Here is a 17,354-nt window from a genome sequence, read left to right as displayed (position 1 = left end):
TTATTGTTCTTAATAATTTCGTACCTTTATATGTATTCGGATGGTATCGTTTCGGGCGAACGACGCTGTAAGCTCTTTCGATGGTTCTTTATGCAAAACGAAACCGAGACTGCATGAGCGCTTGCCCATGATGCCTTTCGACTGCCCTCCTCGCCATCTCCTCGCAGAAAGTTGACAAAAGCGTAAAAGCGGCGATCGGAGCGGCGGCTAGGCCGTACAGTCATGGCGGAGCACAAGGCGGCGAAAGCGGCCGACGCTTCAAACGCAGAGGAGGCGTCGTGGAGCGGCCTTTTGTCAGAGGTCTTCCTGAGCCCATTGAACTTGGTCCTTGCCTCCATATGCATATACTTGATATACAAGATATTCTTCAGCAGACAACACAGCCGGAGCTCCGAAGTGAAGCGTGAGCCCGAGCTTCCTCGTATGAAGAAGCGGGACATGACTCTCGAGGAAATTCGTAAATACGACGGCACTGGCGAAGACGGCAGGGTCCTCGTAGCCGTAAACGGAAAGGTTTTCGATGTCACAAAAGGACGGCACTTCTACGGTCCAGGTAAGCGATTGTTTTCGACCAGATTAAGACACGTAAGCAGCTGCTGCTGTTCATCGGCTGCAGTTTTGTGTGATGCGTACCGAGTTCAAGGATTTATCTGCGTGCAGCGTATTTTCGTTGTGCATGTTTACTACAATTACTGACCGACTCGCTAATCGTAAGGCGAAACGTTCGCTTGTGCAGTGTCGCCTTTTTCCTCCGTCTGACCCGGCTTTTTTGTCGCTTAAAAACTGCTATTGTCTCTACAAGGAAACGACAAAGGTAGCTCGGAGAACGTTGACAATAGAACCAACACCGAGCTAAAACTAGGCTCCAGAGCTGCTCCCGTCACATTAAATAACACATCGTCCCCACCGCTTAGGAGACGCCTAGCAGGGATAGAAAGATCGTTCGTTTGTATTTGGTCCACATCGCACATTATCGCGATTTTTAACCCCGGATATCAGTGCACTGAGTGTGTTGTGAAATGAGGTGTCTAGTACGTTTGTACTCTAATCGGGCTGTACAATAGCACGTGTCCGTCGCGACTTTATCGGGAGCCGGCTTGGCGGAACGTCTGTCATTCACAGCACTGATTACAAGCCCTAAATGGAGCTTTCGCGTTGCCAAACAAGCTGACAGCGCGATTCCTTTTGCCTATCGTTATTTTCCTCTGGTCGCTCAAACAAACCAAAGTAAACGGACCAGTAAACGCGCGTCGTACCATTTTTGTTTTAATACTTTCGGACGATATATTCCGATAGCTAACCTTCCTGGTATCTTGAACTTGAATAAGGAAAGCTTGTTCCTGCACATTTCCACGCTCCCTTTCGCCTTACACGTTTACTGCCTATTTTTATGAAATAGATTGGTTACATACTCTTACTCCCGCTTGCCAGGTTTAAGGTTGTGTAGAGAAACAGCTGTCTGGTTTCCTGTGCTTGGTTGTTTTTATCGGACATCGTGAGGGGTGGGGCATAAAACTGCCCTTATTACAGAGGCTAATGATGATCTAGTAAAGCATGGAGTGCTTGGTGTGCAACTTTCGAAACAGTAATTGCAAGAACCTGATGCAGGGTAGCCGTGTAACTCGCTACAAATCAAAAGCAGTTTTCTTTGCACCTGTTGATATTGTGCTCCTGGTCGGCCTAAATTGAAACGTTACCAACAGATTTTAAGTGGTCCTATTTTTTTTTATTTATAACAAGTGCTGCTTAATGTGTTCAACATGACTTGCAGCATTTCAACAAGATGGCTAATGATATGTTATATTTGTCAAAGTGTCAAAAAAAAAAAAAGTTGTACTGCATGAAAACATGATTTGTGACACAGGGTTATTCGAGGACCATGGTTCATCTGTGTGATACCCTTTTATTTTTTCCAACACAACTCCCGTTTTGGTTGTGCGGATATAAGGAAGAACTATTGGTAATAATTTGCATTTCCCTATAACTGAAGGCCTTGGATGGAGAGTATGTGACTCAGATCTAAAAAAAATTTTTAGAAGTAAGTGTCCCAAGTACAAGCCAGATCTTTTGTAACAATGCAGACAGAAGTTGGTATGTTGTTAGTTTTGCCTATACTTTTATTAATTTGACTTCCTATAAAAACAGTGGCAGTGATGTGTAAATACATTCAATGTAATGCCTAAGAGGTCTTATAAATGCTATTATTATAAGATAACGACATGGGTTCTGAGTAAATTTCATTGTCTTTTACTGCCAACTACCACAAATTAATTGTCTGGGCAGCCTTTTGTTGTACTGGTTGAACTGTCCAGTGACTGTGCTGTTCCAGACACGCTACCCAATAGCAGACTAATACCATTTCTTGGTATGGAAGCAGTGACGGATCTGGGGCAGCCTCAAGGAGCGTGACCTCATAGAAGAATTCAGCAAACATAGGGAAGGCGTGGCCCTGGATCAACCATTATATGAAAGTATCATGTCAGTTGTCATCATCAATTCTATTGTCGGTAGTGCAATGTTTGTGTCCTTCTTCCTCTCTGCATCGTGCGTTCATGCCTGGGACACTGCCTTTATCAGTGAAACAAAAGCTAGCAGTGTGACAGCAGTGGCACTTTGATGTTAACTATAATATAAGCTGAATGAGGTTTGTGCTACACTAGCATCAGCAGGTCTGTGCACATCCTACATTCATCGTCTGCCTTGACTTGCGGCTTGTCTGATTAATGTTGCGGCATTTCAGGTGGGCCCTACCATGCCTTTGCGGGCTACGACGCCTCCCGTGGTCTGGCCACTTTCTCTGTGGAGCGACCCAAGGACGGCTACGATGACCTCTCTGACCTGAACCCAATGGAGATGGAGAGTGTGCGAGAGTGGGAGATGCAGTTCACAGGCAAGCCATACATTGATAATACATTGGGTCTGACATTTCGAAGGGATATCTGGACTGGTTTTCATATGGAGCGGCTCTGGAAACATGTTTATGTTAATCTTTGATGCACACAATTGTAGTCTGCTCAAAATAATTTAAATTGCTGGTGACCACAAATTTTGTTTGAATTATCAAGTCAAGTGATAAAATGTGCATACGAAAATTGCTTATGAAGGGTTGGGGGAAGGGGAACATCGTGAGTGCCGCACATCAAATCGGACACCTACTATTATGCAACAGTAGGTGAGCCATTGTTGCTACGTTTTCCTGGATGGTCTCCGTCCCAGTGACACTGTGAGTACAATGCTATTTAGCTTCTGGGCTATAACTGGGCTATTCAGAGTGGCGTGTTGATGGCCAACAACAGAATTGAGATATTGTATGGGCAGATAATGTGCTCGAAACAATGTGCAAGGCCTGGAAACTGTCCACAGATGGCATTTATGGCCCAGAACAAGAGCCCCAGCATGTGCACATCTGTGATATTGGAGCCACAAGTGTGACCTGTTCAGTGGCACCTACGTATAGTGCTATCTGCCTGTACATGGGACCTTCTATTCTTATGGGGGCAGAATGCTAAATGGATTATGTTCTTGGCAAACTTTGCGTGTACATTAAGTTACGCGAGGTCATCAAAACTAACCTGAAGCTTTCCACTATGGTGTTCCTCATAGCTTTTTTGATGGTCTGGGATGCTAAAGGGGCACTAATGAGAAATAGTGTTATGCTAAACTGTAGTATAGTAAATTATGTTTCTGCGATAATGAAACAGCCACTCTTACAATAAAAAGAGGCTTGCTAAGCCAGAAAAGAAACCAAAAACGAAAGGCTGGTGACAACGTCATCCTGAAATTCCACCACTAGCTTGCCCTGATGATGCGGATTTTGACAGTACCTAACACGGGCCAGTAAAGGACGACTACATTGCATTCTAAATGCACCAGGGACTCCACCAAAGATCAATCCAAATAGATCGTGAAGCTTCAGTTGAAAAGCGGTTCAGAACAAATTGTCACTGACATCAGCAAGGGTGGTTATGGGAGCAACGATTGAAGCGTGGCTATGTGAGGAGGTAACAAACATTGGGAAAGACACTTTTTTAAATTAAACGGGATGCAGAATAATTAAAGGAAAATAAAATTCCTAATTAATTTTAAATGCGCACGACGAGGAAAGAAAGGACAGCTCTATTTTACATTATCATTGTCAATAAATACTTTTTTTTTCAGTGCTCACCGTAAGAGTTGACGTCGCTATCACTTGCAATGCAATGTAGCTCTTCAAGCGTGCAGAAACACACACTTGAAACATTAACATGTTGCAATATGCCTCCCTCACACGTTGTGTTGTTTTGCCTGTCAACATTTGTCTGAATTTGATGGCACGGGTAGTTTCATCGTTTCTTAACCTGTTCAGTCAAAAGTAGTGAGTTACGACCGCCAGATAAAGAAAATCATGTTTTTGCAGGATACTTTATCATGTTGCTCTTTAAAGGAACTGACAACCAATTTTCATGGTACCTATATATTTAATGCAATGGAAAGCTTACCGGTCTGAGTCTCTAATCATGAAGTGGTAATGCGGAAAACACCATGGAACATTTTTAATCAGAATTTTTCGATCTGCAGTGAGAATGCAGTCACTCACTGGAAGCCTGCTGAAAATGGTGATAGGTGAGCGCATTAGCAATGATAGCTGGCGTTAGTGGAAGGCAGATGACAAGTGCAGTCCTAACTGTGAGAGAGTATTATTTTGTTTACTAAGCCAATGTTCCTGCGATTCCTGTTTTCCAAAGTGTTAAAGTATTTCTGCAATGATAGCTCAGTGTTTTTGTGGTTTCCTGTCCAACTGATTTGGTATTTAACCAGTCAAAATGTAAGCAATTGTATCTAAAATGAAACGACGCTTTTACATGTGATACACAGTTCAGCATTTTGCCGTAGTCATGCGTGCGTTTTTGATTTCAAAAGCATAGAATGAAGTGCAAGTATCTAATTATATAGCGACTGCAACTTTAAGTAGTAATTATGTTGTACTTGATAACAGCCGGCTTACATACAGTCATCTCATAGAGTACATCTGAAGTACCAAGATTTCATCGCCAGGCTTCGCCACTTACTGGCTTTTGAGGCTTTCTTTGCCAATTTAATATTATAATTCCTACTTAGATAGCAAACAGCATGCTGGATTCTACCACTATAAATGGCGGTCATTTCATTTCCATCAAAATCTCTCAACATATTCTGGCCAGTTGTCAGTCCCTTTAAAGCCGCCAATTATAATTAACCTGTTATTTTGAAATAAACAGAGGGAGAAGGTGGTTAAATTATTTCCTCTAATATGCACACTGCTGTTCAAAGGTATATTAAAATGGCAGTCTGTAATTGAACTAAAAAGTTAAGTTACTTCTTTTGCTTACAGGCAGGCTTTTAGTGTGGCAGGTGGGCCTAATAAGCATGGGTCCTGCATCCATGTCAAACAGGGCTCAACTCATCATAACACTGTGCATTCTCCCATAATGGAATAGTCAGCGAAATTGAATATTGGATTCTCAAATCAATTACTTGATTTGAGACAGGAGTGCTCCATTGATATGCATAATTTCAAGTATTTATACACCTAGTGGTGGAACTGCTGTTACAATGCTACAAATTTGCTACAAATTGCAATATCTGGTACATGTTGCTACAAAAGCCCAGTTTGGCGAAAATTGCTCCATGTCTACTCGAGAAGAGATGCCGGAGGGCTCTATATACGTCTGGCAGTAACAATTGTTAAAATGAAATCGCAACTTGTGTTCCATGTTCGAGCATGTATGGCAGTGAGTCTATACATCCAGTTAGGAATCGGCATCTGTTATGTTTGCTGGTCCTGGTTCGACTAAACAGACAAACACAATGGGCTGTCGCTTTGTTTGTTTGTTTAAGAAAAGAAATTCGGTTTGGCACTACTAGATTTAATGTATCTGATGCTTGGTACGTGCCGATAGACTTTTGCTTGGTAACACAGTACTCGGACCTTCGGTGTCTTCGACAATGTTTTTGAAGACAAGGTCTTCTTTTGCAAGTTTGGATAAACTTGGGGTTTGTGGGACCTGAGCACTTAACCACTTTCGTCTCGTTAAACGATTTGAGGCTATTTTGTGCATGTAAGACCCAAAAAAATGTAGCATAGAGCTATGGGCAGAGCAGTAATCATATGTAATTGGCACAAAATAAGCCTATATGATACCCAGTTGTGCTTGTGGTAAATTGGAATAGGACGTGTGGCTTTACTCAACAAAAGATGCGGGTCAATCATGGAGATCGTGCAGTCTAAAAAGGAAATACAGTAAGGGCCATATGTAGGTGTGAGATGGTAATAAAGCTGGGTAAGGTGGCATAGGTGAAGTTAAGGTGCCTCAACATCAGTTGACATCGAAGAAAGACAAGGTCTTCTGGGGGAGCCTCTCTTCACTCCTGCATAATTAACATGGAACACCAAATCACATCGTCACGTGGAGTGACGTATGAAGAACACAGTAGCAATACTGTGAAAGAAGAAACTAACTTTTATTAGGCGAACCTGTGCCCACAGTAACAGGCTATACTTAAAGAATGGCGACAACGGCGAACACAGTCGGTGATCGTCAAAATCTGATCAGCGGGTCAAGCGCGTCCGCTTTTATACATCAGTCGTCGAATGTTCCAGAGTAATCGCTGGGACCCGCCTGCCTTCCACAAAGTTCTACATTATTCGCGTTGCGCACACATGCAATCAGATTACACAATGTTCAGTCACAGACAGCAGATGGAACCATCGATAACATGCCAGAAACTTCCGATACATGCAGGCGCGTCGTGCGCTGTGCGATAGCATTTGTTAGGCGGTGAAGCGTGGTTGCCTGATAAAGATAAGCAAGTACACGTGTCAATATGGTAACACTGATGCAACGTGGAAGGCCTTGTCTCCCTTGATGTCAGCTGCTGTTGAGTTGCCTTTTCTCTTTTTTGCAAAATGAAAGTTTGGTAGCCTTACTAGGGGACTTGGCAAATGCCTCTGGTCATTCTAACTTGTAGCTTTAAAAGTCTGCTAGAAGTCACTCAGGCTTTTTACCAGGGCAGCGTCCACACTTCATCGGGAAGCTTAACATATTCATCAGGAAGGACACTTGTATAGAGTGTTCTCCCTGATGGAAAAGTCTGAATGACTTTTTTAGCTAAAGTTGCCTGATGGGACAGGGAAGTACCCCTCCATGTACGTATTTATGAAAGCTCTTAGGAGCCTATCGGACGGAAATACGGATGTAAAAAGGGAATTCAGTGAAAATAAATGCATGATGCTAGAGCGAGCCAGCCTTTCAATAGCTAGCATTAATGGACTTCACTCTATTGTCGTTTTCAGAAAGGTTTGGGCAAGATTTAGGAGAAATTCCCCTTACCTAGGATGTTCACAAAGCAGGGAAGAATTTGTGCAAATGACAGCTTGAACGCCTGGAGAAAGAGGCTTTGGTGTTGCCACATGCAAAAATAATTAGCATGTGATGTTTTTGGTGAACTTTGCACTTTAGTAGCAGAAAAAAAGATGGCAAATGGAAATTAATTCAGCCAAGAAGATGCTAAGCAATGCCCAGCAACACTCAGTAAAGTAAATGACAAAAAAAATTATAAAGAAGGAAGCTCGCTTCCAGGACAGAAGTTGTCATAGGGTCTTGGAAAACTAGGAGGCACTTGGAAAAATGTGAAAATTTTGAGACTGCGCTAACTTGATAAAGGCATGAACTGTTATGGTCTGTTGATGTGGCACACTTGGGAACTTACCAAGGTGTATGTGTAAATAAATCAGTTCTGCCAGCTCCTAGACTGAATGATTTTGCTTTTTGTAGTGTTTTAGAGTAGAACACGTTGTGGGGCTAGTTGGTTCATAGCTTTCAAAAGATGAAGCACACACAGAGAAAGCACACTAAGAAACAACAATGACAGGACAAGGCGCAACTTGTAACTGTTTATTGAGGTCAAAAACGGCTGAATATATAGCCATAGTGCTCCCTCTTTTTTTTTTTTTTTTTGCCCTCTCCCCATGGCTATATATTCAGTCACTTTTGACCTCAATAAACAGTTGTAAGTAGCGATTTGTCCTGCCTTTGTTATTTCTTAGTGTGCTGTCTCTGTTGGCGTTTCATCTTTTGATTGAAAAAAGTGTTTTAGCATCAACTGAAAATGTGTGGGGCCCTAGATTGTTCTTGTACCTTGTGCAACAACCTAAATGTATGGGTTACAAAAGCTAGATCTGCTACAAATGCAGATTTTTTTTTCCTGCTACAGAAGTTGCTCCAAAAGGCCTTGTTCCACCACTGCACATCCCTACTGTATTGTCTGCTGTGGGTGTTCATGATGGTGCAAATAAGCGCTGTGCTTAGTGACTGGACATGACATTCTGTAGCTTGCACACTAAAGTCGCTTTACTGCCGTCCTGACTAGCACCACCGGTCTGTGTGTGCATCCTGTGTTCGTTCTTTCGAAACGGTTTCCTGTGCTGCAACATCAGGCTTTTTCAAATCAAAGGGCAAAAAAAGAAAGAAAGAAAAAGATTGCTTTCTATGTGAACGTACTGGCTGAGAAAAGTTCAACACATGCAGTTTCACTATGGGATATGACTTCCTCTGTGTGACTGATATGCAGGCCCATAAAACTGGTGTTCCTCTCTTTACCAAAGCAATTGCTGGTTGCTCAGCTTGCATAAGATTACTGACAAGATATATTCGAAGTAATAGAAACTCTATTACCCACTTCTCGCATGTGAAAGGATAACACTTAGCAGGCATGAAAGTTGGGAAGCGTCGAAAAATTTGATACTAATGTTGGCCTTGAAATGCCAGACATGGTGTCATCGACATTTAGGTGTTTAGAGTTTGTTGTAATTGAACACATTGTCTCAAAATATCACCACTAGTGCTCCTGTTTCTGGCGCATGCCTGCTGTAATGTCGCCAATGACGCCATGAGCAAAATCGTGAGAAGCTGTTCTCTGAACTGTCTGATCTTGTTTCACTTTCGATGTGGAGTTTTTCTGCTTGCTTAAATTTATTTGTGTTTTTGTGTAAGAGAAACCATCTTATACATGGCAAAACAAAAAGCGCAGAGAAAAAAAAGGAAACACTTATTTCCCTGATACGCTGATACAAGGAAAAAAGAAAGTGTAAAGTCTAGGCCATGATTATGTGGCCATTCTAAGCCGATTCTTCTTTCACACTTTGTCAGTGGTTCGAGCTGTGCTTCGCCCACCCTATTCCTCGGATCATCCATCCATGAACTGGGGATGATAATAAAGGAATAGAAACTAGCAAAAGGAAACATTACTTCATACTGGCCCAAGTTGCCGTATTATCTGAACCTTTTGTGCAGACTTCCATGATGGAAACACTCCTCACATGTTAGGGAGGTAGCTGACATGCGTGTTTGTTCTCCCAAACCAGCTGGAGCAGCTGTGCTGCTCTCGTTGCGTGCAGCTGTCAGACATCCTGCGCATGTGGCACACTTGTGTGGGGACAGTCTGCAAGCCTTGCAGAAATGGCTGTAGCAAACAAATAGACTTAGTTTCATCCCAGGAAATTCAGAGAGAAATTCAGCATCACTGACTGTGTTGCAGTGGTTAAAATGATGCTAACTACAACTTTCTTTATTTGCTTGGAAAAATGTGAACCCAAATTCACTACATAGCACTTTGCAGTTTGTATGCTAATATAAATGCATGTTCACCAAGACAATGTTGAATGGAGAAAGCCTGTTTGTGCAGCTAATTGATATATGCAGCATAGGCCACATATAACACAATTTGCTGGAGTCGCGAAATTCGCAAGTAGTACCGCTCTAGAACAAAAACCATTTTGAGAGCCTTCAAACGTGCAGAACAAGTAGATCAAGCAGTGCCATGTATTCGGCGATTGCACCATACAACAAGGATGTTTACATCCTTTTAAGTTTGCATACACTACAAAGTATCGCGTCTGAGCACTGACTGACTCTTACAGACATCTTTGCATGAAGTAGACAATAACAGAGAAACAAATGCAAAAGAAGAAGAGTTTTTACTTTCCCTATACAAACTGAAAAGCCAAAGAGTGACAAGGCATTTGTCGTTCAGTGCTTGCTGGCTGAGAAGTGATCAGAGCAAAACATGGCCTCTTAGATTTAGAAAACGCCGCATTATATTGGGTCCTACACTGCAAGCGGTTATGATATGAGTGGTTTAAAGAGTACTTACTGCTCACCCTGAAAATGTGCGCAGTTGATGGAAGTTTTCAGCAACTTATCGTTTCTGCTTTGATCTCCCTGCAGAGAAGTATCACTATGTGGGACGCCTGCTAAAACCGGGTGAAGAGCCAACTGATTACTCTGATGAAGAGGAGTCGTCTGCTGCTGACAGCCCTGCCAAGAAAGATGCCGGCGATCCGTCAGCTGCTGCCTCAGGGGGTGATGCTAAGGCGCATGCGGACTGAGCGGCCCCATACATACACACGTTGCTGCCTCTGCTGTCGCCCAACTGCCATGGGAACATGTTTTCATTTTGTCACTGTTTGTTTGCTTCTCCAACATGTGTGTATATGTGTGGCCAGGTTTCTTACAGCGTGCCTAGAGGAGCTCATGCTGCTATAATTTGTCAAGACTTGGAGACATGTGCCCTGTGTGGGCATCCCATCTTCATCACACAAAATTATGAGAGAATCAATGTACCATGGCAGGGACTGTCGGAACTGATGTTTGCTCGACTATTCTGCATTTCTAAAGTGCAAACGAAGGCGGGTATACTTTGGTAATTTGATGTAGATAAAGGTTGCAGATGGAGTAGACTTTACAAGATGGTCCAACACGATAGCAAGGTGCCACTGCACTCTTGCTCTACTTGAAATCGGTGGTGTGTGTACATATATGCCACTTTCCAAGTGCAGACGTCTGCACTGTGGTGTCATTCTGTGCTTTCCATTGGCACTTCCAGAAGGGTGTAATCTCTGCGGATTTAAGCGGATGTAGCTGTTGAGTTGATTCCACGTCTTGAGCAGATGTGCCTTTCTTTAGCTACAGCTCGAGGAAGCTCTGTGCCACTTATGGTTGGCTCTCATCTGCCGCTTTTGGCAAAGTTAGCATGTGGTGCCGCTGCGATTTTTGATACAGCGAGCGGGACAGAGTGGTACGGTAAGGTACAGACTAACGTGTTAGTCAATGGTTTAAAAGCTAAAGATCATTACAGACACATAGGTGCAAACATTTCTACACTCGCCATGGCCTACTACCTACCACCAAGCACTTGGGATCATATTTTACGCCTTACAATCTCCATGGACTGCAGCTGTATGTCCAGGCCGCTGTGAACAGGAGTGCATAATTTGTTGTTCCTGGGTGCACTACAGCCAGCGAAAAATTCATGATGGACTTGCAGTTTGGTAATGCAGCACTCTGACCTGCCACTGTGTTGATAATTGCCAGTGCAGCAGCACTAATGTGGCACCTTTTGAGGTCTCATTGTGAGTGTTTTAAGTGAATGCATCTCTATTTTTTTGAGCTGCCTCTTCCCTCACCCCACCGCATTGAAGCTTTATTGTACAAGCAGGGGAAAACTTGCCAAGAATGCTGGGACGCTGCTGCCACTCCTACTGCACTTGATGCACGAGTGTCCGTACAACATGGCAGCTTCCTTAGTTTTCCCGTTTCCACAGTGGTGCACCAGCGCATCACTGGGTTAACCCTGCGTCAGTACCTTATCAAGTGTCGGTTTGGTCTTGCATACGAAGAGCGAGAACTGATTGTTTTTGTATCTCGTCTTCCCATTTCCACGCACAGACTTGTACATAATTATTAATTTCCTCATGGGCATGTCCTTAGTTCTGAATTCTTTCTCTTTATTTTAGATGACAATGGACGCAACTGTGGCTATTATCTGCAGTGTGTGTATAGAAAAAGCTACTTGTGTGCATGGTGGGTGTCTGTGTGATTAAAAAGAAATGTGGGATATTCAAAAGACTGCGTTACTTCTTTTTCTTGCTCTTCTTCTGACCTGAATGTTCACAAACAAAAAATACCGTTGTTGTACATTTGAGTGTCTCGCTGCGTATCGGAGCATTTGCTAACTCGGGGGTAATTATACTATTCACAGGCCTCTTGCAAGAAATTATCAACAGGTCCCCTTAAGTGCATCCCCTATGTTTGTCAAATGCTCACACGCCTTGCATCTTGCAGAGAGAGTAAAACTTTGCATTAAGGCCCTTGGTCAGGGCCTCGTAAACACACTTGCAGGGGGAGCAAAAGCAAATCATGATCTTGCATAAGCTTTGTGGGCAGGCTGGTATAGCTTCCTACTAAAGTTAGTAGTGAGAACTCTGGCACTGCGATTGTTCAGCTAGCACAGGAATGATGGTTAGCAACAATGATTTGTACAATCCTCATGCTTGTGGGTACATGACATTCTTGCATCCTTACTTGCTATGCCTTAGCAATACTATATTTCTAAACTCTGAATGCAACAAAGACTCTGCATGTGCACAATCATTTCAACTTGTTGCATTTATATCAATATTTTTTGGAAATGAATGATTAGCAGAATTGCAAAGCCACTTGAAGCCAGAAGGATGAAGTTTAGTCAAATTCAGGTAGTGGTATTCATCCGCAAGGGACGCTTTTCTTGCAATTCGTCATTAGGAGGAGGAGCAAATACCTTTATTGTGTGTCCTGCGAGCTGGTGGGGAGGGTCAAAGGCACCGCCTAGGTGATGGCCAGGAGTTTGTGGGTCCTGGCGGCATCCTCGGCACGCTGGACGGGCCACAGTTGATCCTTGAGGGCGGGGCTGAGCAGCGCAGCCTCCCAACGCGTGCGAAGGCTGTTGCTAGAAGCCACAGTCTCGTTATTGTTACTTATCCCTCGGCATTCCCATAATATATGCTCCAGAGTGGCTCTGGATTCACATTTGTTGCATTTGACCATTTGATATATATCTGGATATATGATGTGCGAGAGCGCAGGATTTGGACATGTCCTAGTTTGTAACTGCCGCCATGCAACAGACTGCTTTTTTGTCAATTTTGGATGAGGTTGTGAGAATATGCCCCTCTGTAACCGATAGTGTTTTGTGATGTCATTATATCTGGTCATTCTGTCCTCCCACTCGTCTACCGCATCGTCACGTCCGGAGGGTGCTGGGGCGTCGCTTGCGACCGCAGCTCGGTCCGTAAGCCCTCGAGCCGCGTTGTGTGCTGCCTCATTTCCGTCTTCCGCGAGGGCGTGAGTGGGTCCATGTCATGTATGTCTTTCTTTTGCAATCTTGACCTCCTGTAAGAATGCATAGTGCCTCCGGGGAGATTCGGCTGCTGGTAAAGTTTCTTACTGCCATCTGGGAGTCTCTGACTATCACAGTTGTGTTAGTCTGAACTACTGCGAGTGCCATGGCTAGTTCTTCCGCTGTCTCGTTACTTGTGGTGCATATTGTCGCGCATGTCTTGCACTGTTTATCGTTATCTATTACGGCTGCCGTAAACCCCTGTCTGCAATTGTATCGAGCTGCGTCTATGAAGATTGAAGTCCTTGTCGCTGCCGAAATTCTTCTGTATTTGCTTCGCTCTGTTCTCTCTTCTGTCCTTATTGTATTCTGGGTGCATGTTCTTTGGTATGGGAGGTATTACCAATCTTTCCTTCGTCTCTCTCGGGATGTCCACCTTGACACCGTGCTGTGTGTGGTAACCTATGCCTAGTCTCTCTGGATGTGTCGGCCTGCACTAGTATTGGAGAGGTGTTCATATTGTGCCGTCCATTGCGCTTCAATGAGCTCGTCTATCGTGTTGTGTAGGACTAATTGTAACAACTTGTCCATGCTGGTGCTGATCTGTAGCCCTATGGCTAGTTTGTATATTTTCCAAATGAGGCACTCTAGTTTGATCTTTTACGCAACCTGCCATTTCAAGTACGGCGCTACGTACACTATTCTACTTATGACAAAGGCCTGTATTAACCTGATAGTGTTTTCCTCTCTCGTCTCGCTGTGTTTGTTTGCTGTCCTTTTGATTTTGATTGGCCTCATGATTTGCACTACAGTTCCCTCCGGTCTTCTGAGGGTTTCTCCGTTGTTTCCCTTGGCTTCGATGAGGAGCCCCAATACCCTGATCCTGTCGACCTTGGGTATGGGTTTCTCATTGGCTGTCTTCAACTGTATCTCCTCCATAAGTGAGATGTCTGTAGTTGCCTGGTTTGCGACCTCTGTGAGTTGGTCTGTACAGCAACAACTCTGATTTCGCCGAGCAGGTTAGCTCTCTCTCCTCTAGATTTCATTCGACTGTTTCTACTGCTGTTTGAAGCATTTGTTCTGTTTGCCTGTCACTTCAATTTCTCACCCATAGGTTGATGTCGTCTGCATATAAGATATGATTGAGTCCCTCGATTTCTTTTAGCTTGGCTGGCAGCCCGATTAGCACCAGTTTGAATAGCATCGGTGATAATACCAAGCTCTATGGCGTACCTGCACTGCCTATCTCGATCTCCTCTGAAACTAGGTCCGCTATCGTGATCTTTGCCTTTCTGCCCGTTACAAAATTGCATACGTAATGATACGTCTGTTTTCTCAGTCTTAGTTCACCTACTCTATCTTGTATTGTTGCATGCGTTACATTATCGAAGGCCTTTCTAGGTCCAACTCGATAATTGCCTTTGTCGATCTGCCAAAATCTTCTATGATCTGATGTTTTAATTGTAACTTAGCGTCCTGCACTGAGAGGTTTCTCCTGAATCATATCATAGTGGGTGGGAGCGCATCCCAGTCCTCGAGGTAGGTGTTTGTCCTCGCCAGGACCACGTGCTCCACGAGTTTCCCCGTGCAAGTGAGAGATATGGGTCTCAAGTTCTCCATCCGCAGTTGCTTGCCCGGTTTAGGCATAGAGGTTCTCACTATATTACCTAGAGGGAAATCTGGCGCTGCTGCACTGTGGTATGCATGGGAATGCCGGTATATTGTGACTTCAGATTGGCATTGTTCTCGGAGAGCCGGGACACCTTGAAGACGCGCCTGGCAAGCATCGGTGTCACAATGATCGTTGCATTGTCCTCGTGCCGTTGTCTAGCTATCATTGTTATACAATCTTCATCATTTCATAATAGTCATGCCATTGTTGCTGTGCTAATTGTCGTACCATCAACGTCATTCCTACTTCGTTGTTCCATTGAAATCATTCATTTTTATCATTCAATCGTTATCATGCTGTCATTGTGATGGCATCATGGTCATGGCAGATTATGGCCAGTGAGTGTCGTGGCAAAGTAGGTCAATACTGGAAACAGTGTATGTTGCATATAGCCAAAGCAATAAACATGTCATAATGACCACTGCAAATTCCAAATAAAGGCATCTGCAGCAGCACTGTGTGTTGCCACATTGCTTGAATGCTAATCACATTATCATGAGATGGGTTCTGCTAGAATTTCCTTTAAGGAAACTATGGTTACACAGCACATCAATCTTGGTTATGGCCTGTGCTGTGAAACAGTTTTAGAGGGAAAATGATAATTTTAGTTCCATTATTCATGGTATATGTGCTTGCCAAGATTTTGCCCTTCTTAAAGGCTGTACCAATCCTTAAATAAGTTGGAGGACTCTTAAGCTTCGCCTTTAAGAGTGGAACGCGATAGCATTCGAACATCTCGGACTGCTTCTCACACTTCCTGGCAGGTATGGTTGGTAATATTGATTAATGATTAATCGATTAATCTATTAAATTTATCCCACAGAACAAATAATCTTCATTCATGTCCACCTTTCGTTTAATCAACTTTATCAATTAGACTGGTTCGATTGATCGTTTTCAAGAGTTTGACAGGAGCAGCGTGAAAATTTTGAAATTGTACTGGAATGGCAGGACGCGAGCAGTGACTGTGTGGCTGTGGTAGAACAACTGTCGACTGTTTCTCCGAGTGATGCTGAGCCAAGCACTTCTCCTCTCATCCCCCATACCGCACTTTGAGAAATTCAATTCTGCAACGCCTATGTGCCATGCAGAGGACCTGCATGCTATAGGACGATTTTTCTATCGCGGACAACGCTGCCAACGCCGGATTTTCTGTGACTTGGGCCTCGTAACGCTTTCGGGTTAAGAACTCCACCAGTCCATCAGACTATGATGGATTTACTTAGTGCACCATTTAATGTACCACATTGTTTCAACTGTTTCACATAACATTGAGTACACAAAGAGAGGAGCATGAACAGTAAGCTTTAGACTTCCATAATTTTTGCTTAGCATATTTTTCTATCTTGCATTCTTGCGGGTTAAGAACTCCACCAGTCCATCAGACTATGATGGATTTAGTTAGTGCACCATTTAATGTAGTTCCACAATGTTTCAACTGTTTCACATAACATTGAGTACACAAAGAGAGGTGCATGAACAGTAAGCTTTAGAGTTCCATAATTTTTGCTTAGTATTTTTTTCTATCTTGCATTCTTGCGGGTTAAGAACTCCACCAGTCCATCAGACTATGATGGATTTAGTTAGTGCACTATTTAATGTAGTACCACAATGTTTCAACTGTTTCACATAATATTGAGTGCACAAAGAGAGGTGCATGAACAGTAAGCTTTAGAGTTCCATAGGTTTTGCTTAGTCTTTTTTTCTATCTTGCATTCAACTATGTGCTGATTAACTCCCATAACACTGTGGCTGGTTGGTCCATTGTGTTTCATGCATTGAAGCACATTCTGCAACCACTGCCTCGTAAGCCCAACTTCTTTCTTCCTCATTTTTTATTCGAACAACTTGCCCTGTGGCGTATGCGGACGTTTAAACAAAGCCTGGAGGCCCTGCTCTCGCAAGATTTATAGTTTCTTGTAGAATTTATCGTCCATGGAGCCAACATATGTAACCATCTGTTTAACCAGCTTATGTATGGCACTTGCATTTCATTGGATGTTTTTCTGTGATGCAGTTGGTCAGAGCACCAACTTTTAGTAAAGGTTCTAAGTTTGTTTGCTGAAGTAAATTAATTTTATTTCTTAAATCCTTCATTGTTAACATGATTAGATAACGACTACCAGGGAGCTGCTACAGTGGTCTTCTGCAGCAATATATAGCGACACTATAAATGCACGAGAAATGTCTATCCTTGTAAAATGCTTGTGTGGCAAGGAATTTGCACTTATGACAGAACCTGAGACATTCAAAATCAATCCAGAGTATAACATCCCTTATTACGAAGGCATAGCCTTGGGATGTAGAAAACTCCACTGTGACCATTGTTGCCAGTTTGATTGTATATAAAATCAGATGTTCTAGGTGCCAAGCAATGGTGCTAGCAGCTGCTATTTTATGCAGCATTAGTAGCTGCTTGCCCTTGTAACATTGCAGAATCACAGAAAAACGAAAAATAAATAACAGTAGTTTATGATAGAGAGTAATTATTCTTATGAGGAGTTTGAAC

General features: G+C 43.2%; 1 protein-coding gene across 1 annotated transcript; it reads left to right on the top strand.

Moving 5' to 3' along the window:
- Positions 1-168: 168 nt before the first annotated feature.
- Positions 169-11,922, top strand: LOC126536999 (membrane-associated progesterone receptor component 1-like). Its single transcript, XM_050184085.3, has 3 exons — positions 169-553; positions 2,741-2,890; positions 10,245-11,922. Exons 1-3 carry the CDS (start codon positions 223-225, stop codon positions 10,403-10,405), a joined length of 642 nt encoding a protein of 213 aa, XP_050040042.2. The 5' UTR covers positions 169-222; the 3' UTR covers positions 10,406-11,922.
- The last annotated feature ends 5,432 nt before the right edge of the window (positions 11,923-17,354 follow it).

This window comes from Dermacentor andersoni, chromosome 4 (assembly GCF_023375885.2).
Source record: "Dermacentor andersoni chromosome 4, qqDerAnde1_hic_scaffold, whole genome shotgun sequence".
Lineage (NCBI taxonomy): Eukaryota > Metazoa > Arthropoda > Arachnida > Ixodida > Ixodidae > Dermacentor > Dermacentor andersoni.
This window is presented reverse-complemented; position numbering and strand designations above follow the sequence as displayed.

Excerpts from the sequence above, each read along its gene's own strand:
- LOC126536999 (XM_050184085.3), top strand. The coding sequence starts at position 223 with ATGGCGGAGCACAAGGCGGCGAAAGCGGCCGACGCTTCAAACGCAGAG. Across the intron at positions 554-2,740 it reads ACGGCACTTCTACGGTCCAG|GTGGGCCCTACCATGCCTTT; the intron begins GTAAGCGATTGT and ends GCGGCATTTCAG. Across the intron at positions 2,891-10,244 it reads GTGGGAGATGCAGTTCACAG|AGAAGTATCACTATGTGGGA; the intron begins GCAAGCCATACA and ends ATCTCCCTGCAG.